At 42.6% G+C, this 27,828-nt stretch overlaps 3 protein-coding genes across 4 annotated transcripts in view; 1 reads left to right on the top strand and 2 right to left on the bottom strand.

The window, feature by feature from the left end:
- Positions 1-27,828, bottom strand: part of LOC307200216 (epididymal sperm-binding protein 1-like) — a 180,738-nt gene that overhangs the window by 6,323 nt on the left and 146,587 nt on the right.
- Positions 1-27,828, top strand: part of LOC307200549 (olfactory receptor 5AP2-like) — a gene marked incomplete at both ends in the record, with an annotated part of 240,442 nt that overhangs the window by 178,877 nt on the left and 33,737 nt on the right. The window lies entirely within an intron of this gene.
- Positions 482-20,932, bottom strand: LOC307200125 (cytosolic phospholipase A2 gamma-like). Of its 2 annotated transcripts, none has more exons than XM_079948515.1 (15): positions 20,662-20,932; positions 19,727-19,843; positions 19,415-19,557; positions 16,929-17,127; positions 15,996-16,104; positions 15,053-15,211; positions 13,847-13,900; positions 12,746-12,811; positions 11,476-11,601; positions 10,667-10,792; positions 8,854-8,898; positions 6,495-6,578; positions 5,313-5,467; positions 3,796-3,961; positions 482-1,727 (listed from the first exon to the last, which is right to left on the bottom strand). In XM_079948515.1, the coding sequence occupies exons 1-15, from the start codon at positions 20,683-20,685 to the stop codon at positions 1,564-1,566; spliced, it is 1,737 nt and encodes a 578-aa protein (XP_079804641.1). In that variant the 5' UTR covers positions 20,686-20,932; the 3' UTR covers positions 482-1,563. The 2 variants fall into 2 exon arrangements, with proteins under 2 accessions (XP_079804641.1, XP_079804640.1); XM_079948514.1 differs by having other exon boundaries at positions 19,727-19,846; positions 20,662-20,931.

Raw genomic sequence — 27,828 nt, 5'->3', positions numbered from 1 at the left:
TGGGGAGGGGTTAAATTTCTGTGGGTGGGTGTGCATGTGGGTGGGTGGGTGGTTCAGGTTCAGGTATGGGCTCTGGTGTGGGCAGCATGGGCTCAGCAGAGAAGCTCAGCATATTTTTTTGCAATCGCGGGAATAAAAGCTCAACAACTTCTTTTGTCTGGATTTTTGCCTCTGGAAATAAACCCTAATGTAAGCTTGGGATCACATAAGAAATGTGAGCATAAGTTGAAAGCTTGGTGTACAAACTTCTGACTTCTGTGCGGCTGGAATGTATTCTACCAAAAAAATACATGAGCCGCATCTATTGATCTGTCCACTTTTGTCTCTGTCTAGCTCTAGCCACACATTCACACAGAGAGAGCTCCTAATACAAAAGTGAGGATGAGGTGCAGCTCTTAGCCCTTTGGCAACATGGCCATACCACCAGCACTTGCCTTTCAAAACCTTGTACTTACCAATAAAATCTGACAACATATGAAAGAACATTTAGGTGCTATCTTTATTAGATTAATTACATTCCACATATTACATTCATTATAGTGGTCTTATTTTGTTTCTTCGTTTTATTCATACTTTGACTGGATGTCTCATCTTTCAGAGAGGGCTTGTTTTCTTGAGAAGCTATGAGGTTGTTTTCCTTTGCAAAGCTTTCCTTGTATATCACGTATTTATGATAGATTTAATTGGGGGTGGAAGAGCATGCATGTTGCCTGCAGGTTCAATCTCTGACAGTTCCAGGAAGGGCTGGGAGAAATCCTAGTCTGAAATCTTGGACAGCCAGTGTCAGTCAGTATAACCAACAGTGAGCAAAAATGGACCAATGATTTGATACAGAATTAGACAGCTCCCTATGTGCTCTTCTCCAATAGAAATCCATGGGACAAGTTAGCTGCAACTTCAGTGGGACGGAAGTAACTTAATCTGAATCTTGCCTTATACTTATCACTCTTAGCACTACACCATGTAGAAAGCTGTGTAATATACAGAACAATTAAAAGCACCTCATAAACAAACAAACAAAAAATAGGAGGGAAAGAGTTCCTTTGGACCATAGTCATTCTATTTAATCCATATAACACATTATCCAGAGAGTGTTATATCTACAATGATATGCAATATGAACTTGTTTCGTTGACAGTATTATACATGTTATTTTTTATCATAATCATTGTTATATTTTTCATTATTAGTACTATATCATCTAGACCAGGCATGATGAACCTGTGGCCCTCCAGATGTTGTTGGACTCCAACTCTGATCAGCCTCAGCTTGCATGACCAATGATCAGATATGCTGGAAGTTGTGGTCCAAACAACATCTGGAGGGTCAAAGTTCCACATTCTTGAAGCAGGGAATCACCTATGTATAAACAGACAATGCTTGAAACACACATTCAAAAAGGAAAGGAATTCTTCCTGAGCATATGTTTTATATTTAATGCAGACATTACAGTTTTGCACCCAACCAATACCCAAAAGTGATTTTAAGTTCTCCAAACAAAATCTCACGAGGAGAGCCAGCTCTTTGAGGCTCTTCACAAGTTAGAAGGCCTATAACATTTGATTAAGCCCTTTGAGGAGAACCCATAATATCCTTGATCTCACCCAGAATCTTTTGATGATTATTTGCTACATTCATCTTTGCTGCAGTGAGTAGCTTTTCAATTTCTTCATCCGAGTACTTCAACTTGAAGGTTTTAAACGTTGAAGCATATTCATCAATTTTACCTGAAAAACAGGCACATTGGAGGGTGACTATAAAGTAACCCATTACTGACGAGTTTAAGAATATTGCATTTATGGGGGGGGGATAATACAAAACAAGATAAAAGTAATATCTAGGATGTATGGACCCTTACTAGAATGGGAGGTGAAAGATGAACAAGTGAAGGAAGTGATGGTGAAATGGGCAATAGATATAGGTAAACCTACTCAATTAGCAGCTTGGGGAAAATTGTGGAAAGAGAACTGGAGATTCACGGCATGTGAAGCAATAAAAGAAAATTATTTAATGTTCTACAGATGGTATATGACACCTTACAAACTATCTAAAATGTATAGAACAAAATTGAAAATGTGTTGGAGATGCAAACAAGCGGAGGGCACACTGCTGCATATGTGGTGCACTTGTGATACAGTTAGAAGTTTTTGGGATATCATTTATGAAGAGCTGGAGAAATTATTCAAACAATTTTTTTAAAAAACCAGAAGCCTTTCTATTGGAAATATTAGAGTCAGGTATTGCAAGGGAAAATAAGAGAATATGTGACAACTGCAGCAAGAATTCTAATTGCCAAAAATTGAAAACATGAGACAATCCCAACAAAAAAAAAAGAGTGGCAAGATAAGTTATTTGAGTATTTAGAACTGGCTAAATTGACAGAAGCAATTAGAAATCAATACAAATAAAAATTTCAGAAAGAATAATGAAAATATAGTATCTGAAAAAACAGTGCCCTCAAATTAGGTAATACCTGGACTTGTCTTGACTAATTTCCGCAAAACAAATTATGGTGTAAGAATGTAAGATAAAGAAAAAATTAGAGAAGAGGAATTGTGAAAGAAGCAGTTGACTAAGTATACAACCGGACCTGCGCTGAGGATGAAAGAAGTCTAATAGAAATCAATAAGAACTGAATTACTGATGTGTCTGTAACATCTACTTTGCATTTGTAGTTGTAGTATCTTTTTGTTTGTTTTGTGAGTGTTGTCTGTGTTGGTGTCAGTATAATAAATCAATAAAATAAAAAAGGCAAAAAAAAGAGAATATTGCATGTAACTTTACTCCCCCCCCCACACACTTTTCTACAGAAAGAGGATCACAGCTAAACATTGAATTGCTCACTGAGCACACTGCAAGAGTTGCATTATGCAGGATTCGCTGCATTCCCTTAATCTCTAGCTTTTAAAACTCTGAGTTTGGTTGCACAGATGCATCTAAGGTTTATACGCAGGCATATAAAGACATGCACTGGAGTATATAATGTCTCATGTAGTACAATGCCTCCTATTTCACATACTATCATTGGTGATATTGATTTCAAATTATTGATATCATATTGATAATATATTACCCAGAGGGCAAGAGTAGATCTAATATGCTTAAGTTACAGAAGGGGAGGTTTCGTCCAAACATTAGGAGAATCACATAACAAAAACTACAATAGAGATACCAAAATTTTCAAAGGTAGGGGTCCATTGCTAGGCATTTGAAAAACATGGGGTCCGCAGTTCTTAGCTAATTGGGGCAATTTTGGGGACATCTTTGTGAAAGATGTTCAATAAAAAGGTTAGAGAGCTACTTGTTTGGGATGTTCAAGCTCTAAATTTCCTGAACTCAGCAGGACAGTGTGGTTTACAAGGCCTGCTTTTACTCCATGAGTCTATAATAATTATGTTTTTGTAGTATAGCAGAAGTCTATGGATATAATAGACTGCATAGAACAATGTGCAATCGGGTGGCTTGTCAATAGGGGCTTTGAGGTCTGTCCCTATTTTCAGTTGTGAAATGTTGGAATGTATGTGGCAGGGATGTTTAATGAGGCCCCAGTAGGATTTATCTGATATGGAGAAAGGAACCTTAAGGAAGGCAATGTTCACCAGTCAGGAAAAGGGGAAATGTCTCAGAAAGAAAGGAAATATGGAAGATGAGTTTAAACATGAAGGTGAATGTGCTACCAGAGCAATTTAATGTTGGGAGGAAATGACCCACTGGATTCTTACTTCTCAATCATTTTAATCTCTGATCATTAAAAACAAAACAAAAAACACCAAATGAGCCCCATTCTCAAGTTACCTGGGCAGTTGACTCTATTGAATAGTGGGAAATGCATGATAGTTAGGCCCTCTCCTTTGAAGATATAGCAATCCAACGGGTTGTCTTTCTCTTGCTGATCTTTCTCATCTATCTTGGGAAATTTGATTCCATTGACTCTGCAGTACTCTGCAGCTTTTGTGATGGTCTGTGCCAAAAGGAAGAGAAAACTATTTAAGGCATTGACAAATCCACTTGGAAAAATAGCTGCCACTTTGCTTCCTGTGTTGCTCTTAGGGGCTCACAGGAACATAGGAAGCTGGCTTTTATCAAGTCAGATCAACAGCGCATCTAGCTCAGTATTGTCTTCACCTCTTGGCAATATCTAGGATTTAAGGCATGGAATCTTTCTCAGCTCTACCAGAAGATGCAAGGGGTTGTCCCTGGGGCCTTTTGCATGAAAAATGGTGTTCTGCCACTAAGCTTCTATATCTCTCTTTCCTAAACATCTTTTATTCTAACATTACCTCAGCAGCTTGAGAAGTGATGTAACATTGCTCCCTCCTCCAATGCTCTGTTAACATCGGATTCTCAGTGTTGCATGCATTGATACTTGACAGCACAGGAGCATAATGGCTGCAGCAGGTTTGAAGGGGGGGAGAAGAATTGCACCAGAAACTGGTATTGGGTTGAATTAGGCCACAAGTTTATTGATTACATAAAAGAGTAGGTTTGGCTAAGGCATTGGGCATGTATCCTTCATCAGACAGCCTGTCTGTAACCTGAAAGGAACCTGATGGGGTCAAATTGTGCTGGGGAGTAACCCACAACATGGATTGGATGCTATGACCCCACACAGGCTGCCATTTATAGTGGTGCATTGGCCCATTGGTCCCCCAGTGGTGTCCCAGACAGTCAGCCGTCCTATACCCCTCTAACGGGGTACCCCTGTGACTAAGGATCCAGCCCAATGCTTTATTTGCAACTTTATCTGTCCCAGTCAGCCATGAGGGTGGCCAACACCTGTCTGCCCCCTTAAATAGGCTGGGGGCAGGCTGCTTGCAGCCCCTAAGCTCCTGCCTTTGGTTGGCTAAGCGAGCACTGCCCACCTTTACCTGAGTGCCCGACGTAGCTGGAGGTGGGCAGTGCCATCCATCACCTCCTCCAGCCACTAGAATATGGCAGTTTCCTGGACCCACCATGGCCATGCCATGGTGCAACAGCTGCCCACCCAGAGTCCCAGGTGAGTGGATATTCCCAAGCAGTGTTATCTATGGAAAACTGGGATAATGCATGAGAAGAGGTTGTATCATAGTTATTTCACAGAGAGAGGGGGGTTTCTGACAACAATTGATTGGTCAGGAAATGAGTCAAAGAGTTGTATCCAACTAAGTTAAATTCAGAGTAGTCTCACTGAATTTAATGGTCCTAAGTTAGTCACATCCATTACAAGGTTTCACCTCATCATCTGAATTCCTGTTGCTATGAAAAATTAGAAAGGGAGACAAGATGTATTTTAGCCTTGTATGCCTATCTGCCCCTTTCATAAAATGAATTACCTCAAAAGGGTCCCCAGAACTGAAGTCAAAAGACAGGATCAGCTTCACATTTCTCTCAGGGTAGAGAATAAGCGGGTAAGCAGTATTTATTGCCAGGCCAGCATCAATCAGGGACACGACATCTTTCCCTTTTAGCGCTGGGACTTTAACATCGGCTAAGAACATAACATCACACAAAACTTCAGTGTAAATGTTTGAACCAACACAAACCTATTGGTGATTGATTATTAATAAAGCTCTGGAGAAAGATCAGTTGGGATACAAATATGAGTCAAATAGCCCCAAGACAACTCTGTTCCAGTGTGTTCCAAGGTGAAGCATACTGTTCCTGAGGATTTCCATTTTTTCCCCTTCTTAATTTGAAATATATCTAAAGCTGCCACATGCACCTCCAAGTTCTCCATTAATGGAAAATACTAGTGGAAAAAAGAAGGTTTGGCTCTATGACTTGTTAGCTGAATCTACCAATTCAAGAATTACTTTACCAGGTCTCCCCTTTTTTACTTTAAATGAAAGGTTTTATCTGGAAAGGAGTTGGAAGTAGTATTTTACTTTTTACTGCTGTTTGCTAGTTGACTCTCTTAGGAGCAGGAATGCATAACATAGGAAGCTGTCTCACAATGAGCCCCTCTAATAGGTGTGACCCATCCCCTTCTGCAGAGTGAGATAATTTGTCTTTGGGGGAGGGGACACGGCCATCACTACTTGATTCTTTCCATGAAAAGTCAACCAATAGTTGACCATCCCTAGTCCAAATCCTTGCCCCATCCCTGTCCTTGACCATCCCTAGTCCAAAATCTTGCCCCAACTTATCCCTATTCGACAGTATCCCCATGGCATGATGATGTGGCAGTCACAGTCTGAAACATGCAGTACAGTGGTAGCTCGGCTTTCGAGTGTCTCAGAAGTCGAACGTTTCGGCTTCCGAACACCGAAAACCCGGAAGTAAATGCTACAGTTTTTGAACGCTTTTCGGAAGCCGAACGTGCCACACAGCTTCCATATTGAGTTTTCCATATTGAGTAATTGCTTCCGGAAATGCATGCTTCAGTTTTCAAACGTTTTGGAAGTCAAACGGTCTTCCGGAATGGTTTACATTCAAAAACCGAGATTCTGCTGTAAAATATAAAAACTTACAATTATAAGTAAACTATCATGAATGTGATTGCGAAACAATCTTACGGTCGTTGTGAAAGAAGTTATCGGTGCATCCCCAAGTCCACTTCAGAATACATACATTGGTTTTGTGGATGAGCATGATCCAGTCTAAATTAAATGAGATTCAGAGCTAAGAATGCCACATAAATAAATAACAATACAATAGCATTCGATAAGGCTTCCTGAAAACCAATCAAAAGCAGAACAAAACTATATAAACAGATAAAACTGAACAGTTCACACTGAAGCAAATAGTGCACAAAAGATTGGATAAACCATACACCTTTCAATTATTTTGGGAAATAATCTTTGAAGCCTCGGATCAGGTGATACAACCTGATCCGAGGCTAGCTTTATTAAATCTGAATCTAGATGACAATAAGAATTTATTCATTAACGACCTATTAATCTCTGTTTTCAGCTAGAAATATAATTACACAACATTGCAAAGCAGCAAATAATTTAATTCCAGAGGCATGGTGGGACAGAATAAAGAACATATCCCTTATGGAGAAACTAACAAAGCACCTTAGAGTGTTCAGGAACACAAATACGAAATGTGATTTTGAAACTGTATGGTACTTATTATTGAATTCAGTGGAAAGAGCAATGCTGCCCTCTCACCACCCATGGCTCACATTGGGACAATCTGCTAAAACAGAGAGTACATTCAATTCTAAGCTACTTACAAACTTCATGTTTAACTATATAATTTACATTATATATCCATGGAATGTTTCTTGGGGGGGGTGGAAGTTTATGAGGATTTCTTATTGTTCAGTTTCTAAAAATACATATAACAAGTGGGCTTTTAAAAATACACCATTCAAAGAGACATAAAAAGCTCATTACTATTTCACCTCTCAAACTACCCAGGACAAGGCATTACAAAGGAAGGGTCCGCTTCCATGTTGACATGAGGTTTTATGCAACACATTTCCTGTTTCAACACAATGGTAATGAAATAGAACAGGCATAGGCACACTCAGCCCTCCAGATGTTTAGGGACTACAATTCCCATCATCCCTGACCACTGATCCTGCTAGCTAGGGATCATGGGAGTTGTAGACCAAAAACATCTGGAGGGTCGAGTTTGCCTATGCCTGAAGTAGAACAATTGTCATGAACACATCTGAACACATCTGCTAGGAAGCAGTCAGACAGCTGGGAGTAGTCGGCTGTCTCCACAGTCACTTACAGACTCATTGTCAAAACTGTGTTTATGGAAGATAATCTTACTCGGCTACGAGTGATCACCAAAAAAGAAGAACTCCCCCTCCCCCTAACATGGAATGGAATGCTGATAAGACATTAGCAGAGAGCGGGGTGGAGAGAAGCCAACTCACTCAAGAAGCACAGGCAGGCTTGGAAAGCAGGAGGGGGAGCTTTTCCTCACTGGAAGAGGAGGCAATTAATCCCCTGAGCCCAAGGAGTAGACGTATGGGAAAGGTATTAGATGGGAAACAAACCCAGAAACGTAAGGGTCATAGGTTCAGGATATTCTGCAGAACCAGGTAGCACTCCTCAGAAGGGTCAACTGAATTGTAAGGTACAGAAGCTCCGACAGAGTGTCCGAGACTGATTGTTTGTTTTGCAATAAATCTTCAAGCTAATTACGACATGCGTGCTTTGTTATCAAGACGGCAGCCAACAACGACTCCACTTGCTTCCAGCTGAAATGGAACTGCATGGGGAAGAGGCTCTCCTGGATAGATTAAGGCACTTCCATAAGGATGTTTCAGAGTACAGATGGCCATTGCTACTAACTGATAGCGTTCCTGATTTGTTAAGAGCTTAGTAGCCTTTGCAGTGCTCATCAGTACCAAGCCCATGCTGATATTCTTAATTCTACTTAGAGGTGCAAAATTGAGAGACAGTGATTCTCCCAAAGGCACATAACAGAACCTTGCTAGCTCCAGAAGGTACTTTCTGCTCACATATGCACAGATGTGTGCTTTGTTCTAAAGAAGGGATGGGGAAATGCAGATATCATTGGACTGTGTCTCCCATTATTTCTGATAACTGGCAGTGCAGCTGATGAGATGCAGGATCTAACAACATTGGGAGGGTCACACATTCCGCATCCCTCTGCCAGAACATTCTAAGAGGAAAAATGAAATTGAAGCAAAACATGTTGAAGAGTTTTGCACTTGCCCAATGTAAGCATGAAACAGAATCTCTTGTACTGCTTGTACTGGTGCTTGTGGAACACTGCTAGCAGCTGTTTTCTTTCTGTTCATAGTTCTTTGGGTTCAACTCAATGAGTCTAAAATGGGGCTTTATTCAGGCATTAAAGATCCAAATCTAACTCTATGTCTATCCTCTAAATGGCACTGGCTACAGAGAATAGAAAGGCAATGCAAATAAAAAAGCAATTACTTACTTTTAATGGCTTGAAAAGGGCTGATAGATATCACTTTTATAACTCCTGTTTTCGGAAGAAAAACAACCATTTGAGAACTACAGTGGTACTTCAGGTTACATGCGCTTCAGGTTACAGACTCCGCTAACCCAGAAATAGTACCTTGGGTTAAGAACTTTGCTTCAGGATGAGAACAGAAATCGTGCAGGGGCAGTGGGAGGCTCCATTAGCCAAAGTGGTGCTTCAGGTTAAGAATAGTTTCAGGTTAAGAACAGACCTCCACAATGAATTAAGTTCTTAACCCGAGGTACCACTGTATAGACCATCTCAACAAGCAGCTTGAAGATACTGCAGGGAGATAAGACATATCTTAAGCTTCTTAAATTCCCATGGACACATTTTTTGGGGGTGGGGGTGTTAGAAGAAAAGCAATATGGCTGTTAATTTCACCAATATATGCACTTTTCTGTGAATTTGACATGTTCAACTTTAATTGCAAAGTGAACTGAATTCCTCTTCCATCCCTACTCAAAAGTAAGTTCCATTTCATTGAAAGGGGCTCACTCTCTAAAAAGTTGAACAATGTCCCGTCCCTGCAACATTTGCTAGTTGGCTTAAAAATAAGCTGATCCATGTCCCTCTAAATAGGAAACTGTGTGGTTTATTGGAGAAAATCCAAATTACACCCACTTAACACCCCCAGCCCCACCTAGCTCCAAAATTGTGGTTGTCAGACAAGCATTGTAAAAGCTTACAAACATCCACCATCTTTGATTGCCAGTGATAAGTTTGTGTGACAGGAGAGGTCATCACATGGCTGGCAGAATGACACATTTCTGAGCCTTTGAATTGGCTCAGGGTTTCTCTGGGATTTTAAAAAACGAAACACTTTTCATGTGGAGTAGGAAGTTCACTTCTAAGCATAAGCAACAGGTATGGATGTTGAGGGACGCAGGTGGCGCTGTGGGTAAAAGCCTCAGCGCCTAGGGCTTGCCGATCGAAAGGTCGGCGGTTCGAATCCCTGCGGCGGGGTGCGCTCCCGCTGCTTGGTCCCAGCACCTGCCAACCTAGCAGTTCGAAAGCACCTCCGGGTGCAAGTAGATAAATAGGGACCGCTTACCAGCGGGAAGGTAAACGGCGTTTCCGTGTGCGGCTCTGGCTCTGGCTCTGGCTTTGGCCAGAGCAGCGATGTCATGCTGGCCACGTGACCCGGAAGTGTCTCCGGACAGCGCTGGCCCCTGGCTTCTTAAGTGAGATGGGCGCACAACCCCAGAGTCTGTCAAGACTGGCCCGTACGGGCAGGGGTACCTTTACCTTTACATATGGCTGTTGAAGTCTATTCTCAACCCTAAAAGAGTGATCCTGGGTTCCAGCCATTCTCTTTTATGAGGCCTTTCCACTCCCCTTGTATTCCATTTCTCTTTTCAGACTGTTACTGTACATTCTGCAGCTACTGAACATGCTCAGTATTCATCAGGCCTTTGGGGGGAGGGTTCCCAATTAGTAGTTTTGTTAAAAATTAACAAAGTGTGTGTGTGTGTGTGTGTGTGTGTGTGCGTGTGCACTCGCACAAACACACACACACACACAAATGTGCATGCTTGTATACATGTGTATTTGTTGCAAACTCCATACTGGTATCTCTCTCTCTCTTTTAAGTGGCTGCTGTTTGGGTGCAATAGTGTTAGCACTTGTCACCTGAGTTTGTTATTAGGATAATTCTTACACAAATAATAAAGTGAGCACCAGCATATATTATATTACCAAAACCCGATTCCCTAACTTTGTAGCAAGTCACTGTTAGAAGGCAATATATGAGCACTATGGTACTTGCCTCCAAAATCATCATGCAAAGCTTCCCACAGTTTCAAACATGCTTCCTCTTTTGCCTTTTCATCTGCTGTCGTCCAGGACTGACGCATCTCTTTGAGCGCCTTATAGCTTTTGCTGGTACTATGGACTTCACAGAAAATAGAGAGGCATGGTGAATAAATGCAGGATGAAAAACTAAGCAACAAAGGGGAAAGAATTGGTTATTTACTCCCAATGGACACCTACCTGTATTAAAATCTGCAGTAACGTGTGTGTGTGTGTGTGTGTGTGTGTGTGTGTGTGTGTGTGGAAGATTCTATAATATAAGGACTGTGGAAGAATGGATGATCAAAACTTGGGAAATATATAAATATGATAATATTAATAACTCTTCTCAGAGTAAGAGAAGGAAGACAGCCTCATAATTGCTTTATAGAAAAGTAGAGCATGCTCATAACATAATGGTGCAACAGAGTACAGGAAACCACAGGTTTAAGTATACTTTTAGGGATATTGTAAATCACTTAAGTAATGGTATATATTCTGTTTGGAAAGTAGCATTGTTGCTTTTCTTGCAATCTCTTTTTATTTAAGGCATACTTAGTTATAACATTAACATTTCTCTTCCCCACACTTTTTGTTGTAATTATATTTTGGCAAACTTGAATTTTGATGGATAATAATAATAATGAAAATTAAAAAGTTAATGGGCATATCTAACAGATTCATTAATTCCAGAGGGCCTACTCTGAACTAGTGCCCATCAATTTATTCACAAAGCACCATACTGCTTTCAAAAGGAAGAAAATACGTTGCTTAGAAACCACTTACCTTTCAGGAGGTTCTCCAAAAGGTCAAAAAATCCGGTTGCTGCTGCTGCTGAAGCATCTAATATAGACAGTTGCAACTCCAAAATATACTCATAAGCCTTGCAAAGAAAACTAAGTGCCTGGTACTCTTGAGAATGAAACACAACAGGAAAGTTGGTTACAAAGGCCAGCCTGCTCTCTATTTATTCTAAATGAGCTTTTTACAGTGGCCATTTCATTCAGATGTCCAGCAACTGCCAGTGGTGTAGTGTGGGTTATCAGCACCCGGGGCAAGGCAAGTAATTTGCGCCCCCTAACCCATGGATTTGCGCCCCCTAACCCGTGGATTTCCCTAACCCCCAGATGTTGCGGCCGGTGCGGCCGGCCCCCCCTGCACCCCCCACGCTACGCCACTGGCAACTGCTATACCCCCACCTCATAAACACAACAGAACTTTGTGGGGAAGGGATAGCTTCCTTTGCATTCTTTGCCTTTAACATTTCCTAAGATCTGCATAGGTCAATAAGATCCAGGACCAGCCCAATATATATTTCTCCCTTAGATAGAATAACAAATGGCATGCAAAGCTGACAAAGTCAATTTGGCACCTGAGGAACAAAAATCTCTCAAGCACCCCTTCTTGGGAGCAAGCCTATATTAAGCATAAATAACTAACAATTTTCTGTTTTTTCATTACATCCAAAATTGCTCTGTTTAAAAGGGAGGACCACTCCTGAGGAGATCTCAAAGATAGATATACTTTCCTGAACCCAAACTATTGAGGCAGTTGCGAGCCACTACTCTAACCTGTGCTTGGCCTAAAGTTTCACAAAGATCTGCTGATACTGCTTGGTAACAGGGACTTTCTGGTGTGTATTGCAGAGAGAAGTGCAAGTTGTTCATAATCCATGGGAAGCTTCCAAATTGTCTGAAGACACAAGTCCATAGAACACCAGAAATCCCAGTAGAAGGTAACTGTAGGAATGGGTGTGGGTGAATAGGTATCTGTTCAGGGATGTGAAAGAATGGGAGGAAAAGAAAGGAGATGGGTTAGAGAGAAACAAAAAGGTTTCCATTGTTGTCTCTCTGTGTTTCCTGGTTTGTTGCTCTCCCTCCATGTGGTGAAGAGGTGACAGAGGGAGAAAGTGTGTCCCACCACCAACAACAACCATTTTACCCAAAGAGAATGTCATTCTTTGGCCCTCAAAATATGGTCCACCTCTGGTTTATGGTGATGACTGGGATCTCAAAAAGATGAAGAAAGAAAACTGATGAAAGGAAACGTGAGTTACCTGGATTCAGTTCACGGGCTTTAAAATAAGCTTCTTTGTCCTTTTTTAGCAAATCCAGTAAAGCACCTTGAAAGACAAATCCCTATGTTAACACACATGTAAGGTTTACTTTCTCATATGTATCATTGTTTCATTTAATATATTATTAAAATTCTGCCCTGCACTTCCTCCCAAAGGAGACCAGAGTAGCTTTACTACAAGACGTCAGGGACTGGGCAGAGGAGGAGGAATGGTGGAGACCGCCTCCCCATCCTGACCCTTCCAGGGAGGAGGAAGATGGTATAGATTTACAAAAGGGGGTTGAGCTCAGAGGCAGATGAGGGGGAAAGCTGGGAAATCATGGGAGAGCTGGAACAACACCCAGCTGACACATTGTCATTAGAAAGCATTCCAGACCCTCCATCTCCCAGAACCCAGCAAGCCTCAAAAGTAGGTGCTTGGGAGGCATCTAGTGAAATAGATCTACTAGTATGCAGACTTTTGGCTGTGCAAAGAAATTTCTGTCAACTCTTCTATCCCTGCATACTCCCTATGCCCCAATATATCTGTTCTGGCCAGTCCCCCAGCTTTCCAGAGTGCATTTGGAGAGGGAGCAGGGGAGGGAGCAAGCAGAAATCCTTGTGCTAGTGGATCTATTTAGTTGCATACCACCCTATGTTTACATTTAAGATAAATTATGCGTGTTGTTCAAGGAGAACAAATAGATTTTTGTTATTTCATGGCTAAGGTCTGAGTTTAGTACCTGGCAAATGCTGTTTCATCATCATTGGATCTTTTAAGAGTCTGGCATGGGTTTTATTATAATTAATTAATAATCAATACCACCCTTCATCCAAGGATCATAGGGGTGGCTTACAATATAAAAAGGGTATAAGCATTCAGGAAAGCTATTTTTTGTCATGTGTTTTAAAGATTTTTGGACCATGAAGACTTTCCACAGCATGCATGCAACTTAAGATGTGTTTTAAAGAATCATAGCACTATTGTTGTCTGTTTCTGTCTATAGCTCCTGAACAAGAAGCTCTTAACTCAGAAATGTGTTGAGTCACAATGAAGAATTTTGCTTCGTTGAGCAACAGAGGCAAAAATGTAGCAACTTACCAAGGATTTCCTTCTTAATTTCTCGTTCGCTTGCCAGAGCACTTCCCCATAAACCTGAAAATAAGGAAGAGATGGCTTTTTAACAGTCTTTGGTAGTCTTTTTTCCCCTAAAAAAATGTTTAGGGATACTCTAATTTTCCTACTCATATTGAAATACTGCCCCTCAATGGAGCCAAATGTTCGCAAAATGTTTAGGCGTATGCGTACCCCACCTTCCCCCCAGAAAAAAAGCACTGGTCTTTGGTGTAAGTATAAATGTCCAAACCTGATGTTTAAAGCTCATATAGCATTTAACTAGCCATGTTTGAAATGGCTCCATCCTTTGAAAAATTATAAAGATAGCAATGCACACATCATAGTCTCCTTGGTTATGCATTTTCCCATCTTGTCTGCTCCAGGACATGTTGCTGCATGAACTCCTCTTATGTACCCCATAAACCTAGATGGTTTCAACACTGCAGTGTTGTAAATATGCATGTTAAGGCTGCAGTTCTAAACACAGTCCCTAGCAAGTTCCAGATGAACTCACTTCTGAGTAAGCATGGATAGAATTCCACTGCTAAACCTCTCAACTGATCACACACCCACTCTATTCTTTGATCTTGCAAAAAGAGAGGAAGGGCCATGGCACATGTTTTGCATGCAGACTATCCCAATTTCAATCCTTGCTGTCTCCAGGTAAAGCTGAGGGTGGAAAGACTCCTGTCTGAAATGTTGGCGAGCTGTAGCCAATCAGTATAAACCAGGGATGGGAAACCTCTGACCATCCAGATCATCACAGAAAGAACTCTCACCAGCCACATCCAACATAGGCAATGTTTGGGGATAATGGGAGTTGTAAGCCTGTGATGTCTGGGGCCCAGATTGCTAGAAGAGATAGTACTGAACTGAAACAGCATGAAGCCAAATGGACTTGATGTGAAGTTGCTTCTTGTGCATCTTTAGAATACCTTCAGAGCAGAGGAGGCTGGTCCATTAGCATGAATGGAGCACTGTCCATCAACCTCAAACTATACTCAACCTGCCCCCAGCTCCTTCTGTCTTGCCACCAATTGGGTGGTAGTCCTGACTGTCATTGGGTCATTTACAGCTGGTGCCCCTGCCCTCCACCCCACCTGTTCCAGCCACCACTGGTTCAGAGGAGGTTATTCTACTTGGCATTCTGAGAACGACAGGCTTCAAATAAGCAAAACTAGGTTGGCAAACCTTGAAGGTAGGTAATATCTTTCTCCTTTTTCTTCTTGCTTAGTTCTCCATTTCTAAACAGACTCCCAAAGAGTTTGGTTTCGATATATCCTGCTGTACTGTGACCCCCACCTACGCCAGGAGCCCCTGCATCGTGTGGGGTAAATTCAAACCAGCTGCCTGGGAGGGAAGAAGATAAAAGAAAGTTAGAGAGAGAGAGATGAGAAGAAAATCCCAAAGTGCTAATGAGAACTGAATGCCCAGAAGACAAATGAATGGGAAACAAATCAGCAAAGAAAGAGCTGCCAAGAAATTCCATCTAAAGCAGAATGCAAAGCGATTTGGAAGGCCCTGTGCAGGGGAAACACTTGGAGGGATTTTGAAGTGAAGTTGAAAGGAAGTCAGCAATAACCATGAAATTCTTTGGGCAAGCAGGGACGTGCTAATATCCAATTGCTCAGATGAACTTGCTAATCTCTGTTTCAGTATCAGGGTGAGTAGTTTTACCCACAGAAATACACAGCAATCAGAGTGTAACCCTTGGGGCTGCAAAGTCGTCCCTCTCCCATCATGATGCTGGGGATTTTGGTAACCATTTTCGGTTTCCCCAGGGAGAGCTCTTCAATGTAACCTCACAGACAAGGTCATCTTGATTGCTTTGCCCGTGCTGGTATATTGAAGAGCTGCCCTCTGGAAAAATTGAATTGGTTTTGCTGCTTGTCTTGATTGATTGATTGATTGATTGATTGATTGATTTACTTCTTTATTTTGGCAGGGAGGGAGATGGATCAGCTCATTTTAAAATCAAATCTGATGTGGTCCTGGGTAAGCTGGCAGAGTTTTGGCACTCACTGGTAGCCAGCTGGCTAACACTGTAGGGTGGGCATGTGGAGAAAGGCCTTAGTGAATGATACCAGTGGATGGGAGAAAATAATAAGAGAAAATGATATCGTCATGTTATTACCTACGTGGTGTCCTTCGTATCTGTGCTTGTCCACAGCTGCATAGATGGGATAAGGATTTTTCCCATTCTCACATGATCTCTTGTGTTCAGTCAAGTTGCGTTCATCAAGCTGAAAAGACATGGGTTTAGTTAATTGACTTTACTACTCTACCTGTTCCCCAACTGTCAGGGTTTACTTGTGTGTAACATTCAGGGATGGGGGAGAAATTTGATTCAGTTTGCATTTGAAGACGAACTGATCAAATCTGCACTTTCTGAGTGCAAGTTGAGAACCAAACCACACACACAAAATTCACACTTGTCCGAATTTTGCAATGCACCTCTTCGATAACAAATGTTCACAAAAATGCATATATTATGTAGAAGTGTGCATAAAAATGAATATATATAAGTGAAAATATCATGCAGAATGCATGGTATTAGGATGCATTTCTTGCAAAAATAGGAGAAATCTGCATTAAAATGCTGAATAATTTTTATAAGGTTACTGGCCACTCTGAGTAGAGAGTGAATCCACATGGTTCTAGATTAAGAAGCTATAATGACACTGGTTGCCACATAGGGAAGTGGTCAGTGGTTCCTGACACCAACCCACACTTGACTCTCATTCTTTCTTCCCAAGGGTGCATCAGATCATGGTTGGCCAACTTGCAGGCAAAATCTCGTCTTCAAATCCTTCCTGTCTAGCTCCAGACAACACTTTACCATATAATAATCCAGAGATGAAAACAAAATTACCTACCTAATTTTAGTGCTTCTGAATATATGAATGGATTTATATGTTTCATATGATATATAAGATATAATGGTAGGGCCTTGAGGGGAAAAATACTGTCCTGGTCACTTTTGGTAACTGCTAACTTTCTTTATATTCTTGTTCAGTTTAGGTCTCATGTGGTTTTAAAAAAACCTTTTTAAAAAATCTCCACCTACCTCCTTTAGCATTTTATACACAATAAAATAGGACCAGAAATCAGTCAAGGAGTAATGTTCATCTTTTGAGGCCTCCAATGCAGCTTCTGTTGCCTTCTTCAAATCCCATTTGCCATTTACAAGTGTTTCCTTCTGAAGTTTTTCCAAGGCCTCTACTTTTTCAGCCCAGTCTTCATTTTTGTAGAGAGCTGACATGCACCTTTTCATGGAACAATATAAATATTATGATGAGTTTGTGGAGGGGATGTAGGCTGTATACCTGGGGGCCCCATCTAATTCCTGGATCCAGCATGGATTCAATTCCTGGACTAGGCAGGCTAGCTTCCTGGTGAGGTAATGGCCCTCTAAGTATGAGCCATTAAGATAACAAAAAAGTGGCTCTGGGTCAGATAACAAATGGGTGGGGGCCCCTTCCTCAACCTGCCGGTACTTAGAAAGATAAAGGCAGAGTTGAGACTTGAGTGATGTGTGCTAGAAGCTTGGCAGCTGGGAGAGATAGACCCATGCCTGATTTCTGTTGGACTAGAAGGCTGCAGCTATGGGAGAAGCAAGACCCTTTTGGGGATGTCAATGCTGTAAACCCCTCCATTGTGAGGGATGGTTATATATGTGTGTGTAAATAAACCATATATCCTAAAGACACCACAGTTTCGACTGCACCTCATTCCAAAGGAAACACAAACCCTGAATAATAAGCTTCTGGAATCCCTGGGATTTTGTACCTCTCAGAGATTGGATTGACATGCAACAATATGTTTGAAACAATGTGAAGGAGCAATGGATTTCAGACACAATCCTATTTTGAAATATATATAAGGTAAAGGGACCCCTGACCATTAGGTCCAGTCGTGACCGACTCTGGGGCTGCGGTGCTCATCTCGCTTTATTGGCTGAGGGAGCCAGCGTACAGCTTCCGGGTCATGTGGCCAGTAGGACTAAGCCGCTTCTGGAGAACCAGAGCAGCGCACGGAAACACCGTTTACCTTCCCGCCGGAGCGGTACCTATTTATCTACTTGCACTTTGATGTGCTTTCAAACTGCTAGGTTGGCAGGAGCCGGGACTGAGCAACGGGAGCTCACCCCATCGCGGGGATTTGAACTGCCAACCTTCTGATCGGCAAGTCCTAGGCTCTGTGGTTTAACCCACAGCGCCACCCACGTCTATCTATATCTATCTATCATCTATCTATCTATTTATCTATCTGTATAACTGTCCATTACTCTAAGGTGCTACTGGGCAATTTTTTTTTTTTTTTTCATATATTTTGACTGTGTCAGACCAACACGACTACCTACTAATTTTGAAAATACTCGAAGGACTAGCAAATGAAGAATGTTCTCTGCAGGTCACAAGCTTTAATAACTCTCTTCCTTTTTAGTTTCAGCTTGGAGTTTACATGCAACCAGACACACACTTGAATGAACTTTCATGAGTGATAAAAGAAGTTACATTGCAATCAGCTGGGATTAAAAATTCCAAGTCTACAGTGTTCATTCATATGTGATAGAGTAAGTGTACAATATAGTAACAGTTGAAGAGTCCCTAAGTTCCTTTGGTCCCACACAGTCAATAAAACCATATATCATGGCAACTGGCCCTAGCTCCAGCCTCCATGTATCCAGCTCTACTGACATAAAGCCCATTCTGTTCAGTGTGCAGAAGTCAGACATCAGAGTCAATGCATGTGATCACACTCCTCTCCATTCACTGACAAGACATACAGTGGTACCTTGGTTTACGACCATAATCCGTTCTAGAAGTCCATTCATAAACCAAAACAGGTCGTAACCCAAGGCGCACTTTTGCCAATGGAGCCCAAAAAGTTGTTCATAATCCAAAAAAAAGCAGCTCATAATCCAAAAAAGTTCACAAACTAGGACGCGCACTTCTGGGTTTGAATTGGTCGTAATCCAAAATGGTCGTAAACTAGGCTGTTCACAAACCAAGGTACCACTGTATGCACCAGAGCATGAGAAAAGGTATTCTTTGGTGTAATAATTGCTTACCAATATGACATCCTTATTATTTCTCTGTGTTGCAGGATGTTTCTGTAAAATGACTCTCTGTATGCCAGGATAGTGAAAACTATTTTTTTCACTATGCCAACACCACCCACTCTTTCTTGTGGGGAAGTGTGTGTGTCCTTTGTCTTGCACAAATGATTTGTGAAGACTATATATTTTGCATTTCCAAGATCCTTTGCCCATGAATAGAGCCTAAAATGAGACTGTGTTGTGGGGTAGCTGTCTTTTCTGTGATTTAACATGTGAATTACAACCTCTTGTCATAACCACCTGAGCCCGGTGAAAAATGTAGCTTTGTTAGGCATGTTGCTTTTGCCTTGCTGCCATGGGCTGAGTTTGATCTTGTAAATGCTGATGGCACAGAGATTTTTATCAGTTGTGATAAGGTGTTGTGCCAGAGATTGCAGCTTCTACCACATGCCACAGCTTGCTTTTCTCATTAACCATTTACATTCACTTACCAGGTTGAACCTGATACCCCAACCAAGTACATAATACAGTCCAGGAGATCATATTTCTTCAGCTCCGTCAATGTCCCATAAAGGGCAATCATGGCCCTCAGTCCTCCTCCTGAGCCCAGGACAGCAATATTTGGGGTTTTGTCCTGGTGGAAGAAAAGGGAGGGGACTTAACAAATCTCTGTTTAATCAAGGAATGAAAAAATAAAGTGTGTGTTTTCAATACCCAAAGCATACTTGTTTTACACAGCCTGATGAATCTTCTGTTTGATCATTATAATTAATTGTTATTACTAATAATAAATGAAACCCTACCACATCATGTGGAATCCCAAGCTTGGCAAGGCATTTCTTCACCGTTTCTTTTCTAGAAGCAACAGCTGCTTGTTCACCCTGTGTGAGGGTTTGAATGATCCGGACTTCAGATTTTTCCTGCTGAGAAATGAAATTGGGGGGGGGGGAGGTTTCTCATGCTAGGAAAATGCAATGACACCATCTTTTGACTATGAAAACCAAACCATCACTTGGGGAAATTGTTTCAGTGGCTCTAGTTTCTCAGGCCAGTATAACGGTCTCATCAGTGGATTAAGTCAAACCAAACTGGGCTAGTTCAGATACATCAGTTGGTCTTGTGTTAGTGAGCTGCCATCTTGTACATTCCCTGCACTTCCTCCTTCCTTCCAATGGTCCAGTTCAGAACTTTATACTTAACTGGACCATTGGACTATCTAGTTTCAGCATTGTCTCCACTGATGGCCAGTGGCTCTCTAGAGTTGCAGACAGGAAAGTTTCCCAGCCCTACCTGGAGACCCTAGAGATTGAAGTGGGAGCTACTGCATACAATACAGATGGTCAACCACTGAACTATGTCCCTTCCCCCAAGTGACAAGATAACCTCCCTGGAATTGAAATCTTAATCCACTGGATCAGATAGCAGAGTTTTGTTTTTTCTTGCATTATTAAAAGAGGGAGAGAGAATCTGGCTTCCCTCTCTTCAGCCTTCAAGCTTCCCAATACATCATTCTGCATTATATCTAAATGGACCCACCCTTTCTTAGATAATCTGAGATGCTTTGGTCCTAACTTCTCCTTGCCATGTTTGAGGCACAGCAAAGAAAAGTACAGACAAACCCATTATTGCTTGTAGCTTAGCATGCATTAGAATCAGAGGACTGTTACTGAGTAGAACTTATTTTCGCTTGGAGCAGAAACCATCAGGCACTGTTGATTGTAAGGTAGATATCGCTTACCGTCCTAGGTGGAAAGATGTTCATCTCCTCTTCTTTACTGATGCTCAAAATGAGGAAGCAATAGCAGGGGGGTCCTGAATACAGTGAGAACAAAAGCACCTCTTGTTTCCTGTTGCTTTTGCTTTTCTCCAGTTACTTTAGAGCAACAAACAGCTACTTGGTGAGACAAGAGGAAACCGTTCAGTCACTCATCTCCTGTTACTAAATAGCACTGGATGCCAAATGGGCAGGAAGGAACCTGCTGCTGGGTTATAAGTTGGGCTGGGCTGAATTTCAGTCTAACCCAATTTAAGAGATTTTAGGAGTGGGTGTGGGTGAAAACCCTTCTGAAGATCAGGAGGGAGGGCAATGTTCAGGTGGCTTGGCACTTTTGGGTGTGGAAATTTACTTTACTGGCTTTTTATGAGGTGGCAATGTTCACATTTATCTTTCCTTCTCCAGAGCAGATAGTGAGACAAATAGCACCTTTTCAAAGCCTATAGCAACAGAGCTGTCAAATGTCACATAAAGCTGGCTTGTCCTTGCTTTTAATGATTATGTAAATAGAAGTGACAAAAGAGGACCCCTCATCACTTCACAAAAACCCAGTAAAGAACACCCACCCCAAACATCATCTGAATCCCACCTTCAAAGTCGTTCCCTTCAAGAGAGACTGAGAGCACTTCCCCATGGCATCTTATTATGGATTCAAATTATTTATTAGTTAATTTCTCCCAGCATCCACACACAATCATCCTCATCAAAATACAATGTATTCCCCCCCCCCGCCGCCTCCATTTAATCCAGATTTACAGTTGCTGTTTTTATTCATTCAGTTACTGGATTTTTCATTGAAACAATAAATGTAAATTAAATGCAAAAATAATATGGGGTGGCATTTTGGCAATAATATAATGCAGACACTTTGCAAGCTTTCCATGTGCAAGCAGCACTGAGTCCACAATAAACTGCTGTATGGAACTACCCTGAGACTCTAGAAAAGGAAGAGGGCTTCATCCTGGCAGTTGTGGTAAGATCCCGTAAACATTTCTGCTATTCTTGGCTTTCAAATCTTACAACTAGATGTCTTAATGCACTGTTCAAAAACTTCAGCTGGTGCAGAGATCCCAATTTGGCTTGGCATGCTGTCTGAAGAACAGTCTAGGGTTCAAGGTACAGGTTTATATGATGGAGGAGTTTGGAGCAGAGAGTTTAATTTGTGGCAGCCTCACCCCAGAACCTCTCTATCACCAGGAGAATATCCCCAGACTTTGCTAAATATTAACTTCTTTCAGAGGATGTGCAGGATTCCTTATTTCACCAATACAAATTCCAACATAAAAAGTTGGGAGGTGGAGCTGTAGAAACACTGATATTCTGAATTTTCTTAAAAAGGGGGGGGGGTACTACTTTACAGAGGTATGGAAGGTTGGGTCAGAACTAGAAAAGACAGCTAACTGTGGAGAGTGGAGACAAGAGAGAGAACAAGTTGAAATGTAACTTACCCAGCCACAGAAAACTTCAACCACCCACAGAAGATTCTATCACTTGTGTCTCCTGGAGGGCTTAAAACCAAGGAAATTTAATAGAGGGCGGGGACGCAAAAGTTGGCAAGAAAAAGTTAAGTCCCTGTCACAAGGGTAATCATGGGGTAAACTCTACCAAGGCAATTGATCACCGCTCCTGTTGTGCACTGGTGTCAAGTATATATGCTGCTGTAATGCTATGAGCATAAATTTTTTCGCTATGGGAGAGGTTTTACAGCAACCAGAGGTTTTTTCAGCTATGCCAAAAAATACCCACCCCACAATCAATTCAACCCTTCCTGGTGGATAAATACAGACTTTCCCCCTGAAAAAAATACAAAAGAAAGGTATATGTCTTGGGTTGCTACATTGTTTATTAACTTGGTAGAATAGAATTGAGGAACCTTTTTAGCTCAAGGTCCACATTAGCTCATGAACAACCTTCTGAGGTTCACGTATCAGTAGGCTTGAGGTAATGAATGTGCCCCTTAGCTTTGTACAATGGGCTTATTCAGCCTCACAAGAATTGGAGGTTTCCAAATGTAAACTTCATGGTCATTGGGTAATAGGGTGGATATTAACCAGATAAGCGACCGGGAGCAGAGGCAGGAGTAAAGTAGAACTGGCCCTTCCATTGATTAGACAGCAGGAGGCTTCCTGCTACCTTAGGTGGCAAATGTTGAGGTGCAGGGGGCAGTGGGGAGGTAAGCTGATGAAGGATAGACCTGTGTGTGTCTTGTGACCTGCTTTGTGCACCCTAAACTAGCCTGCTGCCCTCAGTTGTGGTAGACCATTGTCAGGGGCGTCTTGCCCATAGAGGCAAGTGGTGCGGTGCGCCAGGGCACCAAGTTCTGAAGGGTGCCAGGGAAGAGGCAGAGGCTGGATGTGGTACCTCCCAGCATCAGCTCGCTGCCCTCACCCGCCTCCGCCATGCCGCACTGAAGCAGCACCACACCCAGAGCCTCTGCCTGTCGTGGCCACTGTGGCACGGGCACCAGGGAAGAGGCGGAGGCTGGGCGTGGCGCAGCGCGGCGGTGCCTCCCTGCCTCAGCTTGCCGCCCTCGCCTACCTCGCTGAAGCAGTGCCATGCCTGGAGCCTCCACCTCTTCCCTGCCGGAGGAGCTGCCCTCCAGCCGCTGCCCACCTCCTTCAGCTCTGCAAAGCTGCCAGCAGAACCATAAAAAGGTTGGCAAATCCACTTCCGACCTTGGGAGGAGGTGGTGTTGCAGGCTTCCAGCCCTGTGCGATCTGGGGAATCCTCTGCCACGTCATCCCCCTGGCCAGCCAATCGGCTGGCTCGGGGTGTGTGGCTTGCCACATTTAAGGCAAGCGCGGCAGAGGAGCTCCCTCTTTGCCGCCGATCAGTTGGGGAATTTCGCAATGCAGTTGTTGCTTCTCACTTCTGTCTTGTGTTTTTGTCTTAGGTATTTTGCGGTTGGTTCAGCTGAGTGGAACCTTGTGGAAGCCTTGGTCTATTCTACAGTCATGTCGCTCGTCTGCAGCTTTAAAACTATCAGAGATTAGCTATGGGGTGTAAGGAGTGCGGTTAGTGTGTCGGCAAGGGAGCGGGAGAAGGGAAACCCACCCATTGCCTCCTTAGGAGTTTGGCTATTGGGCTATTGCGTTAAACCACCTCCCCCTCTCCAAGATTTTCTCCCACACAGGGATCTTTCACATACCCCCTCAACCGTTTTTCACGACTTTTTGGCAACTCTGGGAAACGGGGGGGGGCAGAGGGATCTTTGCACCACGGTGCCTGATATACTTAAGATGGACCTGACCATTGTAATGGGCTGGCTAGATGCAGAGGAGTGGTGGGAGGCACTAGCTGGAGAACCCCACAAGGGATTCTTCACCCCAAATGAAGAAGGTTCAGATTGGTGGTGGGACGATGATGTGGTCAGATGGAGAAGATTAAGCACACTGGGAAAAGGAGGTGCAGCTGAAGAGGTAACAGGATTTAGTGGGCAGGAAGAGTCTGTGGCAGAGAGCAGTCAAGAACCAAAGGCAGAAGAGGAGGGTTGAGAGGAGGGGGGACAAGAGGCAGCAGTGAATTAGGCTAGTGAGGAAGCCAGGCTGTCTCTCCATCCTGTGATGGGCAGCTACCCTCCTCCCTGATCTTCTAGAACATGAAGAGGTATGAAGAGGGCAGAGCAATGATAAGCAAGTTGAAGGAACCTCAGACTGATTCGGAAGGAACCAGGGGACTTTCACTCCTCACAACTGCCTAATTCAGGAAAGATCTGCTGGGAAGAATTGCTCTGCTCACTAGGCCTAGTCTCCTGAGCTGTTTTGAGCTTTCTTTGAATAAAGGGAGTTCACTAATACCGTTATTGCTGACCTGTTCCTGATACCTCCCCAGTGAACCATGCTATTCCATTGCTGTTGAGATAAGCTTCAACTGCCAACCCAGACAGCCTTTGTACGTGGATTGTGTGTCTGTCAATGCAGATTAATGTTAAGTTGCCATACTAAATAGATACCAAGGCTGGTGTGGCTTAAAATAAATGGCATAACTGAAAGCCTAAGGGATTAACAAAAAGGGGATCTGAATGAACGATTCAGCAAAAGTAGATGTCAGAGAGACAAACAACTCTGTGTTTACAAAGATTTAACTGTTCTGTTGATGCATGATTTGTCACAGGACCATGCAAAAATGTATTTAGAAGGGTTTTGCCCCTGTGGTTCCTGGCAGGGCTACTCTCTGCAACACACACACCACTTTTAGGAGATGATTTGTTCAAACCAGGGGTAGCCAACCTAGTGCTCTCCAGATGTTTTTGAATACAATTTAGCCCTCAGCCAGAATGGCCAATGATCAGGGACGATGGAGGGCACCTTATTGGCCACCCCTGGTCTATGCAGAAACGCCTCTGAGATAGGTGCTTAGCAAAACACATTGCATGAAGCCATGATATGCATATTTATCTCAGACTCTTGGATGCTATTCTTCAAAAGCTTTCCTAAGGTAACCTACACTAAAGGTAAAGGTAAAGGTACCCCTGCCCGTACGGGCCAGTCTTGACAGACTCTGGGGTTGTGCGCCCATCTCACTTAAGAGGCCAGGGGCCAGTGCGGTCCGGAGACACATCCGGGTCACGTGGCCAGCGTGACATCGCTGCTCTGGCGAGCCAGAGCTGCACACGGAAACGCCGTTTACCTTCCCGCTGGTAAGCGGTCCCTATTTATCTACTTGCACCCGGAGGTGCTTTCGAACTGCTAGGTTGGCAGGCGCTGGGACCGAGCAGCGGGAGCGCACCCCGCCGCAGGGATTCGAACCGCCGACCTTTCGATCGGCAAGCCCTAGGCGCTGAGGCTTTAACCCACAGCGCCACCTGCGTCCCTGTAACCTACACTAGAAACACACTAAATATGTGTGTGCTTGTGTTTCTCTCTGTGTGTAATACAATTTATCATAATAAAAGCAGATAATCAAAAGAACAATGGAGTTTAGAAGTAGTAGTTGGTAAAAACATCATAAAAAACAACAATCAGATATTAAAATCCACAATTTAAATACCCGATAAAATAATATAAACTACTATTCAGTGTTTAAAAGGAAACAAAGAGAACATCAGCCAAATCTGTGTGCCATAAAAGAGTGATTTTCTGCAAGGTCTTAAGTATGGTTGACCAGAAATAATGGGATGGATCAGGAGAATACATTAGACTTGAATACATTAGAGCCAGAATATCTGTTTATTGTGTAAGTGTGAGGAGCCTGGACTTCCAGATGTTTCTGGACTCCAATTCCCATCAACCCCAGCCAGAAATGGTCAGGGATGATGGGAGTCCGGCAACTTCAGTTTGGCCGCCCACAATCTAGTCCCATTGAAATCAATAGGAATTAGATTAGTATTGCTTTGAGAAATCTGACTCCTATAAGTTTATAATTGAACTTACCCAGGCCACACATCCCCGATCAATTCTTGGGCAGGACTTCGTTTTTTAAAACACCCTTCTGAATTCTGAACAAACCAATGCAGCTCTTTAGATTCTGACTTGAAGTTACATACCAAATATATACAGATGCAATCATCACACATTCTCATGGAAGTAAATTGCTTTAAATATGGTTTTATGTTTTATTTTGTAAACAACTTTGAGGTATTTTCTTTTTCAATCAAGTGGTATATGAATTTCATGAAATAATAAACAAATAACTGCTGTTCCAAAATTTCATCCACATGCTTGGGCTGCAGAGGTTAGGAGGTATGCCCTGCTCTGATGGGAGTAGGCTTGTGTGCAAATGGGGAAAAAGAGGGAGTTGTTTGGGAACGCTGACAATAGGATTGCAACATGTCTGCAGTTTCTTGCTCCACAATGCATTGCTCTGGGGAAAGATTCTGTGCATTCATGCAGGGTGAGGCAAATGTGTTCTGTGTTTGATAGTGTTAAACTTGTGCATCAAAGAACTTTATTTTCTTCTTTACTTAATCAGAATGTCATTTGTTTGTGGATGAATTGATGTTGATATGTTCCACAACGTAACTAAGATTCTTCACATTTTTTGCTCTTTCTTTCCCCATTAAACGTTCAGCAAATTTGTTTAAAAATGCTTGCTTTTTGCTATAGTACTGGTGCTTAATTAAGAGTGTGACAAGAAAAAAAATCTGTAACCACAAGTCTTCTTTGTCTAACTTGGTCACATGCTGGATGGGTGCATGTTTGAGTTATGAGGAGCATATTTGCTTGCAAACTTTGTCCATAACTTTTGAATGGCAATGGATAGCCTGAGTTCATGGGGGGAGGTGAGGGTATGTCGTGGTATACATGAATAGCAAAGTCCTTATTAAAGGGACACGGGTGGCGCTGTGGGTAAAACCTCAGCGCCTAGGACTTGCCGATCGTTAGATCGGTGGTTCGAATCCCCGCGGTGGGGTGCGCTCCCGTTCCTTGGTCCCAGCGCCTGCCAACCTAGCAGTTCGAAAGCACCCCCGGGTGCAAGTAGATAAATAGGGACCGCTTACTAGTGGGAAGGTAAACGGCATTTCCGTGTGCTGCGCTGGCTCGCCAGATGCAGCTTGTCACACTGGCCACGTGACCCGGAAGTGTCTTCTACTTCCTGTGTAGAATTTGCCACATTGATGGAGGAGCAAGGCCACACTTTTAGCCTCCTCCATGACATGACTATCCCCTTCTGCAATAAAAGCTTGCTATTTGTAGTTATCAGCAGCTTAAACTTCCATGTGCAAGGATCTGCACATGAATATTCCCCCCAATCAGGGCAGCCAGTTGTGCAGGTCTCCCAGTCATGTGGGAGTCATGAGCAGGTATTCACACATCACAGAGAAAGCTCAACCACACACTGCACATGCTTCTTGCAGTACTGATGTAAAGGCAAGGCTAAAAGCATGATCCTGCTTCTCTTTCAACACAGCAAACCCTACACATGAGTAATGTGTGAATAGAGCACATGTGATATTATATATCTGAGTGAGACTCAGGTATAGCCTTTGGTCCAAATGTATCTGTCTACTACTGCCAGTCCTTCATTGCCAACTAGAGATGTAAGAAGGCAGTAATTTTCGTTCCGACCTGTATTCATCACAGTCTGTGTTTCCATCTCGCTGCGGTTCAGTTACTCATTTACTCATTTACTCATCTCACAGTCACTATTTCATGTAACTATGTAACTCATGTAACTTATATCACATGAAAT

Source organism: Podarcis cretensis (assembly GCF_951804945.1).
Source record: "Podarcis cretensis genome assembly, chromosome: 13".
Taxonomy (NCBI): domain Eukaryota; kingdom Metazoa; phylum Chordata; class Lepidosauria; order Squamata; family Lacertidae; genus Podarcis; species Podarcis cretensis.
Note: the sequence above shows the minus strand (reverse complement) of the source record. Positions and strands in the feature narration are given on the sequence as shown.